At 43.5% G+C, this 17075-nt stretch overlaps 1 protein-coding gene across 10 annotated transcripts in view; it reads right to left on the bottom strand.

Annotated features, from left to right (window-relative positions):
* Positions 1–17075, bottom strand: part of BDP1 (B double prime 1, subunit of RNA polymerase III transcription initiation factor IIIB) — a 72759-nt gene that overhangs the window by 14834 nt on the left and 40850 nt on the right. For 3 of the 10 annotated variants that reach the window (XR_005293035.2, XM_038402499.2, XM_038402498.2), the window contains exons 26-34: positions 15379–15595; positions 12735–12952; positions 11691–12075; positions 10085–10210; positions 9720–9756; positions 7934–8017; positions 4850–5078; positions 3486–3658; positions 1091–1214 (exon numbers count right to left, since the gene is read on the bottom strand). Coding sequence is in view for 7 of the 10 variants with exons in the window: in XM_038402499.2 (XP_038258427.1) it covers positions 1091–1214; positions 3486–3658; positions 4850–5078; positions 7934–8017; positions 9720–9756; positions 10085–10210; positions 11691–12075; positions 12735–12952; positions 15379–15595 (1593 nt within the window). In the remaining 3 variants the exon portion in view is untranslated. The remainder of the gene's footprint in view (positions 1–1090; positions 1215–3485; positions 3659–4849; positions 5079–7933; positions 8018–9719; positions 9757–10084; positions 10211–11690; positions 12076–12734; positions 12953–15378; positions 15596–17075) is intronic. The other 7 variants (XR_006281614.1, XM_043515085.1, XR_006281613.1 and 4 more) reach the window with 5 other exon arrangements.

Here is a 17075-nt window from a genome sequence, read left to right on the forward strand (position 1 = left end):
GCTCCTTGTCCCTTGATTGCCCCACCCCCTGGGGCCCCACCCCCTATCCAATCCCGTTCCCAATCCCCTGACTGCCCCGACCCCTATCCACACCCCTCCCCCCTGACTGCCCTCCAAGACCCCCCTGCATCCAACCCCCGTTCCCTGTCCCCTGACTGCCCTGACCCCTATCCACACTCCTGCCCCTAACCGCCCCCCCTGGGACCCCACCTCCTATCCAACCCCCCTGCCCTCCGCCCCGTCTCCTGACTGCCCCCCAGGATCCCCTGCCCCTTATCCAACCCCTCCCCACCCTCTTAGCATGCCGCTCAGAGCGGCAGGAGCTCGCAACCATGCCACCACCCTGCCTGGCAGAAGCGGCGGGCCAGAGCACCGGCGGCACAGCACGCTGAGGCTGCAGGGGAGGGGGGGACAGCAGGGAAGGGCCGAGAACTAGCCTCCCTGACCGAGAGCTCAGGGGCTGGGCAGAATGGTCCCGCAGGCTGGATGTGGCCCGCGGGCCATAGTTTGCCCACCTCTGCTTTATACCATAAATACATTCCTCTATTAAGGAAAAATATTAAAAATCCCCCACAGAAATCTCCTAAGGGTAAAGTACTTTTGGGGAATGCCTTATTTGACAAACCTCTCCTAGCTCAGTCTCAAAAGGCATCCAAAGTGAGACATTAGCTGCAAGCACAGTCAAACAGCCCACAAGTGGACCATGACCTCCATAAATTTCATCCAAAATATCCATCAGAAAAATGATCTAGTTGCTTTCTCAGTTCCTGGGACTCAATAGTGGCTACTCTGCCAAACATACAAATAAAAAAGTTTTGATTCCATTAGCCTTACATAAAGGATATTCAGTAAATAAAGGCCTTAAAAAAAAATAATTATCTCTGCCACACTGTGGAACTAAGTTGTGCATCCAAAACAACGGCAGACACCATTGTCAGTTTCCCACAATTTAAATGCGTGCATCTCTCTATCTCTCAGTTTTATGCATCCATTTGAAACGCACATTTTTGAAAATTCAGTCCAAAACATTTAAGACACACCAATTAGCATATGAATAAAGGATTTTTTCATATCTGTTCACTTTACTTACTCTGCAAGGTCTGTGCTTCCAGATCCAAAATTCTGCAGACCTGCAGAACTGTTCTCAGCTGGTCTGATCTGCCATTCTAGTTCCACTTCCTGCTCTTCTCTGGTCTCTCTTAGAGCTTTCCCCTCTAAGATTTTAAAAATTAAATTAAATGACGTTCACTATTATGTGTAATATTTTGCCACCAACAGCAAGACAACTTACTGTTTGACTGCCTTACACTACCATACATGCATTAATCTTATGGGCAGTGATGAGCTGCCAAAATCTTAACGGGTTCCCTCCTCACCCCACGAGGGGGTTGTTGCCCACCCCCGCCCCCCCGGGACTCCTGCCTAATCCAATCCCCCCGCGTTCCTTGATGCCCGCCATGGACCCCTGCCCCAACCACCCCCCTCCCCGTCCCGATTGTCCCCAAAACAAGGCAGGAGGGTCTCAGGGGCCACCGTAGGGGTGGGGTGGTCACCCATTAAGAGCCAGAGGCACCTGCTGGTGGGGCGAGGTGGGGAGTCCCGGAGGTGCTTACCTGGGGCAGCTCCCAGGAAGCATTGGGCAGGTCCCTCTGGCTCCTAGGGGCGGGGGAGCGTAGCTAGTGGGGGAGCAGCTGCTCCCCCCCACTGATCACATCAAAAGTGGCGCCTTAGTGCTGACTCCCTGGGTGCTCCGGGGCTGGAGCACCCATGGGGAAAATTGGTGGGGGCTGGAGCACCACTGGCAGCTCCCCAACCTGCACCCGGCCCCAGCTCACCTCCGCTCCGCCTCCACCTCCACCTCCTCCCCTGAATGCACCGCCCCACTCTGCTTCTCCACTCCCCCCCCCCCGGCTTCCCGCGAATCAGCTGTTCGGCGGGAAGCTGGGGAGGGCCGAGAAACAGGCCGCAGCTTCACTCAAGCTGAGGGTAGTGGAGATGAGCTGGGGCGGGGAGCGGTTTCCCTGGGCGCCCCCCACCCCGGGTTACCTGCTGCGGTGCAGGGGGCCCTCCTCACGCCCCCCTCCCCCCCGCCTCAGCTCACCTCTGCCTCCCTGGGCCTGAGCAGGAAGCCGCCGCCTGCTTCTCAGCCTGCCCCGGCTTCCCGCGCGAACAGCTGATTTGCAAGAAGCTGGGGTGGGGGGGGTGGAGAAGCAGAGCGGGACGGCGCGTTCAGGGGAGGCGGTGGAGGCGGAGCAGTGGTGAGCTCGGGCAGGGAGCTGCTGGTGGGTGCTCTGCACCCACCAAATTTTCCCCTGGGGTGCTCCAGGGCTGGAGCTCCAGTGGCCTAAGGCACCACTTTTGTCCACTTAAATTTAGAAGCCTTTTTAGAACCGGTTGTCCCCTGCGGAACAACCAGTTCTAAAAGGGCTTCTAAGTTTAACAACCGGTTCTGCGAACCGGTGCGAACTGGCTCCAGCTCACCACTGCTTATGGGACTATTTAAAAAAAATACTGCAAAGACAAATATGGTTACACTTGAAGAGATACAAGAACAGGAGACAGGTATGGTATTTAATAGTTGGACACTGCTGTTGAAATGTTGATGCATGCTTGTAGACATGAACAGGAAGCTGAGTTTTCAAATTTGTTTTAGTTTTATGGCCAAGATTTTCAGAAAAAAAAAAAAAAAAAGACACCTAAAAAGGTAGGCTCTTAAGTAGAGCTGGGCAAAATATTTCAGACAAATAGTTTAAAAATGCGGTTTCAATTGATCTGAAACAATTTGCAAATTTGCCATAAAATGTGCCAAATAGTTTTATCCAGAAATAAAAATTTGGCCTAGAGTCACAAAATGACTGAAGGAGGAGAAAGCCACCTTCTAACTTTTAGCCCCATGGTTCTGGCACTCACCTGGATGGAGAGACACCTGGGTTCAAGTTCCTGATTCAGAGCATGGATCCAAACCTATGTCTCCCATATCAGTGCTCTAATCATCAGGCTACAGAGTTATTCTTACCCACTCTGTCTGACCCAATGGCTATTAAGTTTTTACAACATGGAACAGCTTTAAAAGGAAGAGATGGAGACAATCCACCCCAGAATATCCTACAGCTTTGTGGTTAAGGGACCTCTCTTGGGATGGGAGAGACTCAGGTTCAAATCCCAGCTCTGAAGCTGGATTTAAATTCAGGTCCTCTCTCTCCCAGGTGAATGCCCTAACCACTGGGTTAAAAGTTACAAGGCTGCTGCCTCCTCACCTTTTAAAAATACCTGTAAATACGTTGTTTCATTAGAACCCAAACTAATTTTTGATTCACTGAAAAGTTTTGGATTTGATTTGCTCCACAATTTTTTTTAATCCAATTTTGCAGAGCTGCCAGCCTATCCAGAAAGGTTATTCACCCAGATCTACTCCTAATTCCATATTTAGGAGTCTAACCTTAGGCTCCTATTTTCTGAAGTTTGGAAATAAAGGAGAAGCTCACCACTTTGAACTTGCTTGAATTGCTCCACATCTGCATTTGGCCTAAGAGATTTCTGATGAACATTCCTGTTTGTTCCCAGTACTCTGCTAAGATTTGGTTTAGGCTTAGGAAGTCTGCATCTTGCAAACCTTGATGTACTATTCGCTTTGGGCACAGGGTGATCAGGGTGATCACTACAAAGAAATAGAAAAATACCATAAACGTAATTTAACCTTTCCTTTCTTTAAAGAGTTTGAATTCAGTGTCAAGAAGAAATTAATACCAGTAATGAGGGCCGTAAGGGGGAGGGGAAGGCAGAGGAGAGGCAGCTGGGCCAATGAACAAGAGTAGTGATGGAGTTACCAGGAAAAATGGGCAGGCTGGCAGGAAGAAGAGAAGCAGAAAGACCAGTTGAACTGGGAGAACTTTGAGTGACTGGAGCCTGAGTACAGCTTTAATCATAGTGACCAACGAGGACCAGAACAGGTAAGTTTACAACAGCTAGGTAACTATTTTTTCTCTGCAACTGAAATCTTTTTTAAAAATTGTAATATTTTGATTAAATTTAACATTAAAGTAGAAGTAGGTCATCTAAATTTGAATGTTTGGGGGTTGATTTTTTGGGGAGGCTCAATTGGGTTAAAACAAGCAGGTGAAGTTATACATTAGCACTGTTAGAATTTTCTTCAATGTAAAGATCTTAAACGTTTGCAGGGAACGTACGTTTGATCATTCTTGCAAGCAGCTAAAGAAATTCAACAACTTTCTAAACAAGTTGACATGATAACCAATTGCATCTTGAAACCAAGTTCTTCTGAGTTACTTCATTAACTTGAAGTTCATCTTTTAACAATATTCCACAACAGAAAGCAGAGCAGAGCCACATGCTCTAGCTGTGGAAGAAGCTCAAGCAGTTCCTTTGTTGCTAGTAGTTATAGATGTACAGTGACCACGTGAAAGCCTTTAAGCTGCATGACAAGTGACAGGAAGCAATGAAATTCAAACCACTGGCTTTTGTCTGACCAGTGAGGCAAGGTCTTCAGAAAAAAAGGCCAGATAAAATAGTGGCCAGCCATGTGAGGTAAGTTTTAAAATTCATTTTTTCAAGCATATTCTTATTTTAAAATGGGTATTCAGGAAGTGGAAGTTGTACATTTCCATGACTCCTATTTTAACCTAAACAAAGTCCCTATTTAAAAAGGAAGAAAAAAAGGACGGGCATCAATATGGAGTGGAACTACATAACCTATGAGTCATGATAGCTAAAACAAGACTACTTGTCAGCCTAAGAGTATGGTGGCAGAAGCCTTAAAGGGGAGCCCTGTCAGAGAACAGATCACTGGATGGGGCTGGGGGGGGTGTTAAAGAAAAACAGTGAAATTAACCTGGTGGGTGCAGCATCTTCCTTAAAAAAAGTTTCTACACTTGCTTCTTTTCCAGAACTGTGATCCAGTAGAATGACTTTGTTTCCATCCTCTGAGGGAACCAGTTCATTATTAGTAGGTGAAGAAAGTGACTGATTACTTGGGGCCACATTTTGCTCTGTATTAGGCTGGTTTATGAGGCTATCAGCCATGTGCAATTCATCTTGATCAGGAAACACCTGTGTCCTTCCTTGTTTAAAAATAAAGACAATTAAAAAGATGCAAGTTTTATGTCTCCACATGAAGCTATTTATAGGTAGATGAACTATAGGCCTCATTCTGAATAACGGAATTCTACAGAGATACAAATTCAAATCCCGGGTAAAAGCACATCTTGATGTCTAGATTTTTTGTTGGTTAGAATGCAGGGATTACCTCTACATATGTTAAAAGTCAACCTAATGCCATGTTAATAAACAATGATTTAACAAGTATCAGAAGAGTAACCGTGTTAGTCTGGGTCTGTAAAAGTGGCACCTTATAGGCTAACAGATGTATTGGAGCATAAGCTTTTGTGGGTGAATACCCACTTCGTCGAATGCATCCGACAAAGTGGGTATTCAATCCGACGAAGTGGGTATTCACCCACAAAAGCTTATGCTCCAATACGTCTGTTAGTCTATAAGGTGTCACAGGACTCTAATGATTTAACGGTATAGCTAAACAGAATGGAAAACAATTTTTCTGGTTAAAGAAGTAAGACGAAACAGATGGACTACTACGGACCACATAAGCCTGGCTCTTCTCCATTGGCCTGACTCATGAGACACTAGTCTCTGTAAGACCTACACAAAAAGAATCACAATAGAAAAATCTAGGGGTCTAATGCTTTTTCTGGATCTCCTCTAGCATATCTTGTCTTTCCATGTTTATTTTCTAGAGTATAAGCTCTCCAGGATATAGAGTGATTTGATATTTACGTCTCAGCTGCACCAATCACACTACTGAACATAACCACATTTTGGGGATTCAGGGATAATGAAAATAATCTTAGTACTATTTTAAATAACTTTTTAAAAAAAACAAGCCTGTCATTAGAATGCTTTTAATAGATCAAGTTTCATCTCCCAAGAGACACTGGATGAGGATACCAAATCTTCAACCTTTGAACCACCAGTTGTTTATGTTAATTTTTAAAACAAAATTGTACAAAAACATTTTGGTGAACCACCTGAGTGTACAAAGAAAGAACTAATACATTTTATCCATTGAAAGATCAGTTAAGAACAGTAAGAATTCAGCAACTCCTTTCCTAAAGCTTCAGGAGCCAATTGAACCTCTATGAAGAGCTGAAGGCTGAAGTGAAAATCAATTTACTTCCTCTCCCCCCCTTGCTACCTGTGCCAGTTACATAGTGCTGCAACAGTTTTTTTCCAATATGGATGGCCGTGGTTGTGCCATCTATATTGGCTTCTTTAAAAAAAAAAAAAATGTTTTTATTCTGTTCCCCAACTCCCTCTCTGCAGTATTGCTAATGCTGCTAACTCAAAGCAAGAGACCAAACCTGAGGACAAGTTCTGGATCTATCTCAGAAAAGGTAAGAAAATAAAATGACCTAGACTTAAATTTTTAATCATAACATGATTCATCTGGGTGTGCGGTGGCATGAGTACTTTATTAGCCTGAGTTTGAAGTAACTGTAGTACATAGCAGTGAACATATCCACATACACACCTGCAAAATCCTTCTTAGTGGTACAAACAGAGAAAAGCAGAGAAAAAAGGTGCCGAATGCCCATTACGTACAAAGAGAAAAGGAGTACTTGTGGCACTAACAAATTTATTTGAGCATAAGCTTTCGTGAGCTACAGCTCACTTCATCGGTTTCATTCAGTGGAAAATACAGTGGGGAGATTTATATACATAGAGAACATGAAACAATGGGTGTTACCATACACACTGTAACCAGAGTGATCACTTAAGGTGAGCTATTATCAGCAGGAGAGCGGGGGGTAGGAGGGAACCTTTTGTAGCGATAAACAAGGTGGGCCATTTCCAGCAGTTGACAAGAACGTCTGAAGAACAGTGGGGGTGGGGGGGATAAACATGGGGAAATAGTTTTACTTTGTGTAATGACCCATCCACTCCCAGTCTCTATTCAAGCCTAAGTTAATTGTATCCAGTTTGCTGAATTGGAATTAATTTGCAGTCTCTCGTTGGAGTCTGTTTAAGTTTTTTTTGTTGAATAGCCACTCTTAGGTCTGTAATCGAGTGACCAGAGAGATTGAAGTGTTCTCCAACTGGTTTTTGAATGTTATAATTCTTGACGTCTGATTTGTGTCCATTTATTCTTTTACGTAGAGACTGTCCAGTTTGACCAATGTACATGGCAGAGGGACATTGCTGGCACAAATGTTTATCCCCCCACCCCACCCCCCACTGTTCCTCAGACGTTCTTGTCAATGGCTGGAAATAGCCCACCTTGATCATCACTACACAAGGTTCTCCCCCCGCTGGTAATAGCTCACCTTAAGTGATCACTCTGGTTACAGTGTGTATGGTAACATCCATTGTTTCATGTTCTCTATGTATATAAATCTCTCCACCGTATTTTCCACTGAATGCATCCGATGAAGTGAGCTGTAGCTCATGAAAGCTTATGCTCAAATAAATTTGTTAGTCTTTAAGGTGCCACAAGTACTCCCATTCTTTTTGCGAATACAGACTAACATGGCTGCTACTCTGAAACCTGTCATTACGTACAAGAGTCATACTGCCGGTATGAAATGGGTTGATCAGGGCATGTATTCCGTGTGGTGAGGTACATATCAGTGTTTTGCTGAAAAAGAGCTCTATGCACCTCTGGCAAACGTAGTGCAGTTGGCAGTATTTTGGCTAGGGGCTGGACCACTTTACCTCGCTAGACAGTGAATCATGGCCCCAATCTATCCTCCTCTCTTTCAAACTGAACACAAAGGAAGAATCCAGACCTGCTGCTATAGTGATAGGATATGAAGGAAGGGTCATTATGACCTCAACCCAAACCCCAACCCACAAGTGAACCCATGACACATACGGAAGGATTTGGCAGATAAATAGATCATACCTTGAGTGCTTATTTTTAACTGAAACATTGGATCTCCCATTGCAAGTAATGTCATGGCAGCTTCAGTGCTTCCATCACTAATCCCTGCAAAATTGTTCACATACATGTAAAATCACAAGCAGTCATTTCGTTAAAAGTTTAACTAAAACATGATAAAAAAAGCAGATGTTACTGTCTCTGCTAAATTGAAAAAACACTTTTTTTTTTCCAATTTGTTTCCTCTTGGGGATTCCAGATATTAGTAGCAATAATTAACGCACATAGTGATGGTCATCCATTAAACTAAAGATGTACTACAAACATTGAACAAGCAGCAGTATTCCCATTTTATAGAGGGGGAAACATATGGACAGAGAAAGCAATTTGCTCAAGTCACACAGACGTTTGGGTCTAGACCGGGGTGGGCAAAGTTTTGAGGGCCACATCGGTGTTGTGAAACTGTATGGAGAGCCAGGTAGGGAAGGCTCTGTCTCCCCTAACAGCCTGGCTCCTGCCCCTTATCCACCCCTCCCACTTACCGTCTCCTGACTGCCCCCCTCAGAACTCCCAACCCATCCAACCCCCCCTGCTCCTTATCTGCTCACCACCCCCGCCAGGACCCTTGCCCCAACAATCCCCCAGACTCCACCCCCATCCAACCCCCCCTGCTCCCTGTCCCAACTCCTATCCACACCCCAACCCCCAGACAGGTCCCCCAGGACTCCCATGCCTATCCAACCCCCCCGTTCCCAGTCCCCTAACCCTCCCCCAAACCTCCACCCCATCCAACCTCCCCCTGGCTCACTGTCCCCTGACTGCCCTGACCCTATCCACACCCCCGCCCCCGACAGCCCCCGCCCAGGACTCCCATGCCTATCAAACCACCCCCTGCTCCCTGACTGCCCCCGGGACCCCCTGCCTCTTATCCAACCCCCCGCTCCCCACCCCCTTACCATGCTGCTCAGGGTGCTGGCGGCGTGGGAAGTTGAGGCTGTGGGGGAGGGGGGACAGCAGGGGAGGGGCCGGGGGGCTCAGGGTCTGGGCAGGACGGTCCCACAGGCCACATCCATAGTTTGCGCACCTCTGGTCTAGACCCAGGTCGATCTAGACCCAGGTCTTGTGACTCATTCCTGTGTCCTATACACTGGATGACATTATCTCCTCCTTTCATCTTCCACTACTTGGTAACATAGGATACAACATTTCTGTGTTTCAAAGCCATCACACTGAAATAAGCCCATAAACTCCAATAGGTTTTTGCCTCTTCACTGAAAAATGTTATTTACCTTTAAACAAAGCCATCTCTTAGCAAAGTTTAAAAATGCAATTCTAAAAACCAATGGATCAAATGAGCCCCATGTATGGGGAAAAAATATTTTCCTGCCCTAGCAGCAGACCAGGAAGCAATTTCTGACTCAGTCATGATGTTTCCCTGTTTCCCCCATAGCATGTGCTGGCTGGCAAGTCTGCAAGAGGGATGGGATGGTGGTTGGTACCAGAGCCAGGGATTTATCCATTCCTGCACCTTCCAGGCATGTTTCAAGCCCCTGCAAAGGCTGCTTTTCCCATAGCACAACTACCCACAGTATGGGTAACCAGTGCATGGGAGTAGGAGGCACAGGACAGCCACAATCTGGACCTAAGCCAATAGACTTGTAACTCTCGGTCTGTCTGATGGACCGCACTGAAGTAGTAGTCAGCTAGCACAGCTCCTCCAAAACTACATATAGGACCTCATCAACTCAGCGTTGGCTGGCTTGATGTCAAGACAGAGGGCCACTCATAAATAAGCGTCTCTTGTATTTACCTGCGTCGGTCTCTGGATTTTCATGTGTAGTCACTTCCTTGAAGAAAAGATATAAATGATCTGTCAAATACAGCCAAAATCCCAAATAAAATTAAGGGATTTCAACTTAAGCCCAATGGCCAATTCTCTACTGTAAAGTTCAGCATGAGCAATCCGCTTTGATTGAATGGGGTTGTACAGCATCAACACTGGACTGACAAAGCCATCTGAAGAAAACTTGCACACTTCGTGCTCATGCCATGCCCATCTATTACACTATACTGTGCCATACTATTATTATTTTACATTTTCTCTGATGTTTAACACTATAAAAATTAAACATACTATATAACCATAAGCATAGTATTAAAAAAAGGAATGCTTACGATTTGTGAGGCATTCAGATTTTCATCTCTCTCCATCACAGGCTGGACAACCACATTTAAATCATGAGACAGATATTCAGCAGTAGTAATGCAGGGCACATCTGGGACATTCACAGATATTTCAAGCTGCAAAAATCAAAGTTATTCCTATTTATTCAAAAAAGAAAGTGGTCTAAAACTTGCAGGAACACAAGAAAATGGCTGTATATGCACATCACGTAATACTATTTTTTTCTAAACCAAATATTAAAATTAGTAGTTCGAGGCCTAAGACAGAATGGATGCAAACATTTCAATTTCATCTTTGAGCATCAGAATCAGAGCAACCTGTGTTCTTCTGTTTGGTCTCTCAAGAAACATATCTGACCATAACAATCTTGTCTCATGACATTATACATATTAATGTATGTATTGCACTCAAAAAAACTGTTAAAAGAACGTTAAGGTTGTGAAGTGAAGCTCCCAAAATTAGAAAATGTTAGAATTAAAGTTGCCTGTGCAGTCTGAACTCGGGCCCCTTGAGTAAGTTCACCATAATCATCTTTAATTAATTACATGAGCACATATTATTTCTAGGCTTTAAAAAAAAATCAGAAAACAAATTCTATCATGTGGAACCATTGACACTCACATGGGTCATGAGCTGAGTTGGAACCTTTAGAGCCATATCAAAGCTCTCTGCCACTTGAGCTAAGAGTAACTGGTAGCAATAGTAAGCTGTCATCCTCTATGGACTAACCACTAGAGGGGGATGACACAGAGAGACACTTTGCCACTGGGTTGCACGTTTACTTACCGACAGTCAAAGAATGTTGAGGCTCAGGAATCGTTTTGGTTCCATTCTAGGTTCTGGAGGGAAGTGTGTTCCTGTGGTCATGGACCTTTCTGCCCCACTCCCTTGTTGACCCCTTCTAGTTTGTCCCCTCCATTCTGTCCCTATCTCAGTCCTGTTTCTCCCCCTCTCCTGGCTCCTCATCCTAGTCTCTCTGCTCAGTTTCCAGTCTTGCTCCCTTGCTCCTTGTCCTGATCCTAGGTTCCTTGCCCAACCACTCCCAGACTTAACCCCAGCTTTTTCTCCCAGTCAGTCACCTTTCCACCACAGCTGCCAATCGTTTTGGACATTGTTATGGTCAGATATGTTTCCTGAGAGAGCAAGCAGAAGAACACAGGTTGCTCTGATTCGGACACTCAAATATGAAATTGAAATGTTTGCATCCATTCTGTCTTAGGCCTCTAGCTTGCAATGTACTCTGCAAAGGTGGGTTCCTGTGCTCACAGAGAGCCCCACTGAATGAAACGGGACTCACCCAGAGCCTCCCACACAACACTCATTGCAGAACTGGGCTTTAGGTTAAGTTCCCTGAGCAGCCTGTGCATCTCATCCAGAACCAAGAACACATGCCACAAATATTAACACTGCTCCACCACCAGTCCATTCGTCAACCAAACAAAACAGAAAACCTGCACACCCACAACATGTTTCTAAAATAAAACTGATACTGTTACTACAATGCAGGTGAAAGCAACTGAGAGAAAAGCTGGTGGCAAAAGGAAAGACTACAATCCAATACACCAGACCTCTACAAAACAAGTCAACATGTCATACCTCTTCCATGGTTTCCTCAATCTGGACAGGAACAGGTTTTGGAGATCGAAGACCTACAGGAACAAACACTGGAGCCTTGTTTACTTCCTCTGGTGAAAAACATTCATCTTCATCATCCAGCTCAAATTCATCTGCATCATCTTCATCCTCCTCCTGAGAAGCCCGGAGGGTCACCAAGGTTACTTTTGAACTCCCATGTTCTTTCCGAGATCTCTTGCTGTGGACAGTTTTCAAGCCTTTGCCTTTGGTGATATTTGATTTAGTCTTTTGACGTGGTTTTCCCTTTTCACAGCGATCAATTTCACATTCAGAGGCAGAAGAAGTTCTTACCTCAGATACACGTTTTGGCAGGCCTCCCTGTTCGGATGACCTTCTAGACTGCCTTCTAAATGGATATAAAAAAGAAATTCACTTTTTAGTAAAGTAGCAATATTAAACATAAAAAGGAATTAATATTACAGTCACAGTGAACTCACATGGTAATTGGGATTATGACCACTGTTGTGACATGATAATTACAATCATACACTGGGAAAAATAAAAATCAGTACTTCCCTTGGTCAGCATTCCCCATTCCTTTGTGAATGTTCAAAGTACTGATATTGTATGGTGGATATAATTAGCTTCCTTATGTTTTAACTTCAGGCAGAAATTATGGAAAACTGTGCTGTGCAGTGAAATTTAAAGGACCTGGTCATTTATGGCAATAGCGAGGAGGGGATTGTTTCCTTTTTATTGTGGAGAATAAAGTGTGTGCCCGTGCATGTGTATTTTATAGTCTGTGAACCCTTCAGCAGGCAGCGTAGTCAAGAAAGAGCCTAGTCTCCACGCTGACTTTGCAGGAGAAAGACTCAACTACATTGGGTGGCAGAAGTGGTCAAGCGTTTTAAGATGAGTATTTCAGCCATGAAAAAACATCTGGGGAGCAAGTATGAGTGCGCATGCCCACCCCCCACATCAGAAGAGTGGTCAGATAGAAAAAGTGAGACACTTAACTATGGGATCTTAGTTGGACTTGTATCATTAAACCCTTAGTTACTTCACCTTATCAGTTTGTCTGAGGTCTTCTCCTGAGCATAAAGAGGCTGAGAATCTTCCTCTTGTTCTATTTGACTTTCACTCTCCGACAATCTCTCTGGAGACTGGAATTTACAGGACTGCCTGCTCCTTTTAGGAGGCACTACCTCAATACTGTCTGCAGACTCTTTTTTCCATGAATCCTCTGAGGAGGATGCAACTTCCACTAAGTTACGAGATGTGTGCTAAATAAACATGAAGACAATGACCGCCAAAGTAAGTTTATATTTGACAGTAGAGAATGCTATACTAATTGTATTAAGAGTTTTCTGTCATCTCTAAATAGATCCTTTCCACAAAAAAAAAAAAAAAAAAAAAAAAAAAAAAAAAAAAGTCAAATTCTTGAACACAATCCAAAACTGTAACCTCTGCTTCTTTCTTAGACAACCTTTTTCTAAGCTAACCTGACTGCCCGGCTGAACCATAAGAGCACTTGAAATAACTATTAACTACTGCTCCCAGTTGTGTTTTGGGTTTTTTTTGTACAGCAGTATAACCATTCATACTCGAGTTCATGTTGCTGCTAATTGCCACACCAATGGTGGCCCATGCCTAACTATAGCAATCATCAGGAAGATTGACACACAGGACCCAGACACCTTCTAGATCCACCTAAGAAGAGGAAACTGTTTGTATTTTCTGACAAAGCAAGGACAGTGGGATTAGGAGAATGAAGAATGGTTTCTTCTCTGCCCTTGCAGGAACTGAAGAGCGAATGCTGCAGCAATTTAGAGGAAGTGGATTAAACAGAACAGTAGAATCACAGAAACGGAGGGCTGGAAATCAGGTCTAGCCCCCTATAAAGGGGCAGAGACAAGTAAACAGACCATCCCTGACAGGTATTTGTCCAAACTGTTCTTAAAATCCTCCACTGATGGGGATTCCCTTGGAAGCCTAGTTACTATCTGGAATACCCTGATAGTTAGAAAGTTTCTCCTAATATCTAACGGAAATCTCCCTTGCTGCAGATTAAGTCCATGACTTTTGGTCTTATGTTCAGTGGCATGGAGAACAAATGATCACAGTCCTCTTTATTACAGCACTTAACATATCTGAAGACTTACCAGGTTCCCCCCTCAGTCTTTTTTTCTGAAGACTAAACATGCCTAGTTTTTTTTTCTTTGTTTTTTAAAAACCTTTCCTCATTCACAAAAAGAAAAGGAGTACTTGTGGCACCTTAGAGACTAACAAATTTATTAGAGCATAAGCTTTCGTGAGCTACAGCTCACTTCATCGGATGCATCTAATACTCTAATAAATTTGTTAGTCTCTAAGGTGCCACAAGTACTCCTTTTCTTTTTGCGAATACAGACTAACACGGCTGCTACTCTGAAACATTTCCTCATTCAGACATACTAGAAAGCTTGCCCAGAGCAGAGATATCCCTACAGTACGTGATAGGAGCGCTCCTAGCATTTTGTTGTTGCTGTTTCCTTCAGGAGCTCTACTGACATAGAACCGTTGATGATTTGTTCTTCTGAGATGATGGCAGAAACCCATTAGCCATCAAAATTCACTGAGAAACCTTCACCTTAAAACCCAGAAAATTATTAGGGGGTGAAAGAATAATCTTCACTTTATCCAGTAAGTCACAATCTCAACCAGTCATCGGTTGCTTCAGTTGAGTAAGAACATCTCACTTTTTAAAACATGTATCAGTAATTGTACTTCATCAGCTATGGGCCTTTGGCTGGAACAATTTGCAGGCCCAAATATTTAGTGAACCTGTCAGAAGGCAGGGCTTCTCCTCAGCTTGTAAAGGACTCACTGCCATGCCCAGTCTCTTAACACAGTTTTATTGTCCAAACGTACAGAAACAGTCCTGCACTCAGCTCACCCTTTACAACTCAGGCTCTCACCGTCTCCCATCCCAGGGGACTAGCAATTCTGCTGTTCCTGCTTCCTACCTCTCTCAGCCAGTTTGACACCCCCTCTCCCCAATCTCTTACTGACCTTTTATAAACCCAGATGTCGCCCTGCCCCAACTGCCACCAGACCTATTTCAATTACAAGGGCAAGCCATGCTGTGACAGAACCATATACTGAAGAGGAAATAAAGTCTGAGTTGTACATTGCAGACAACAGAAATAAATAGAGTAAAGCATCCTATGTCAGCTCAGTGCTATCCCGGAAATCAAAATAAAAAATAAAAGCCTTAACAGGTTGCCTGAATCATGTAGTTCCATATCCACTAATATTTAATATATAAGCCACAAAAGACCTTGTGTGCATACATATGGATTTTAAGCAGCTGTGGTTATGCCTTTATTTGTATTGTTCGGTGTGTAAAGGACACTTATTTACATTTGCAGGTAATGAAATTACAGAATAGTTAAGCGAATGAAGTTACTGAACGCAAATCAAAATGTAATGCAGTAAAATATAAAAGCTGAAACATTTTCTTTTAAAATACTTCTAAAGTATGTAGGCTTTGTGCTCATTATTTTTACATCAATTCACTGCTGGCAATGAGATGCAAAGAACAATTTAACCCCTCACATCCAGAAAGTAGATTCCACAAAATCCATAGGTCATAAGAAGAAGAAAGCAGAAGAAAAGAATTCAGTCACTGACATAATAGGCTGACTTAGATCTGATGTTCAGTACTTACCAGTAATGAGGTTAGGTTTTCTGATTTTATATCACAGGATATCAGACCTCCTTCTGTATTTCTACCTTCAGTCTTTTCCTCAGTTGTGTTTTCTCCCTCTTCAAGGGCTTCTTTCTTTCTTGTTGCTCTAACTAGGTTTGGCTTTGGCCTCCGTAAATGGCCCCTCACTAGCTGTGCAGGTTTTATAGCACTTTGTTGACTTTCTCCAGAACTGAACCTAGAAAAATATTATGATTGTACATATTAGCAGTCAGAGACCATTAAAACAGCTTTTGCAAATCTACTGTACTGGCCTAACTATATGTAACATCTGCCCAATGTGAACCAGGAAAAAAAAAAAAAAAAAAAGCGACTCCTATCCAGGTTCATCGCATACAGTATTTTAAGAAGTCCACTCAGGGGAAAAAGATATGAAAAAGGAAATTGCCTGCACACCATTTTCAGCGGTGGATATTTCAGTTTTCTTTGTAGCAGTACTGGCTCTTGAGTGCAAGTGGAATATTTTGGGGGGTGGGATGCAGAAGAGGACAAGCCACTGTGGGCTCAAGGTGCCCAAAGCTAACCCGAGAGCAAGTCAAGATTCTTTCCCCCCCAGAACAAGTAGATGATGATGATGGGACATCTTTTCATCCACTATTTGTTTCTCTTGGGATAGAAGAGGGGAAGTCTTCTCCGATACTAGGGTGTTGGTAATCAAGAGTCTGAACTTCTTCCATAAAATTGATTTGATGGTCTGAAGATTGGAAAGTTTCTGCAATTGGACGAAAGAAAGAATCCAAGATCTGGCCAAATGAATATGGAGGTACATGTTACTGACTTAGAGAAAAATCTCATCTTGACATGATTCACTGTCTAATGACTTAAAGCAACACTGGCCAGTGGAGTAATATTTTATTGCAAACAGAAGCAGGATAACATTGCAGGAATTCAGAATGTACTCAAATCTGGTCATGAAAAATCTGATGAACTGGATAAAATGAAGAGTTGGCATTCATCCCTAACTCTGATTTTGTTGTCTTCACTACGGCCAAGAGGCTGCCAAGAAGTAGTCCTTCAGTCTGGCTATATTAAGAACTATAGAGATTACAAATGACTCTTCAAACACAAGGAATAAATCCATAAACTAGTCAAGGAGGTTGGCAAAATTAAGATAATAGCAATGGTAGCAGATGTCAGGGCTTTGCAAGCCAACTTCCCACAAGAGAAGAAATAAGTGCATCTGGATATAGCATGAATACACTTTATGCATACACACTCCTTGATCAGAGGTGGGAATAAATGGCATGCAGACAGTCCCAACTTTCAAAGGCCTAAACTTAAACATCCTTGCCTGGATCCCACAGAATAACTATGCCTCAAAAAGTGGACTACTTGGTGACAGTGAGGCAAAAAAATAAACTCCCTTTCTGCTTGCCACAGCTCCACCAAAGGGACACATACGGGGGGGGGGGGGGGGACGACAACAACAACAAAAACACAGCAAAAATAAGAGACACTTCCCCCCCCCCCCCCCAAGATTAAAAATGTGCTCGCACAACAAGAAAACTTTAAGACTATGTAATGGTGCCACCTGGTGACCCCTGCCATAACAAAAAGTTATATATTACTGATATAGCTTTACAATACTTCCATTCACATTTAAAAAAATTGTATTAACACAAAAAAAAGTGTTTTAAAGACCATTCATTTATGAAATG

The sequence above is a fragment of the Dermochelys coriacea genome, chromosome 5, assembly GCF_009764565.3.
Source record: "Dermochelys coriacea isolate rDerCor1 chromosome 5, rDerCor1.pri.v4, whole genome shotgun sequence".
In the NCBI taxonomy this organism is placed as follows: Eukaryota; Metazoa; Chordata; order Testudines; family Dermochelyidae; genus Dermochelys; species Dermochelys coriacea.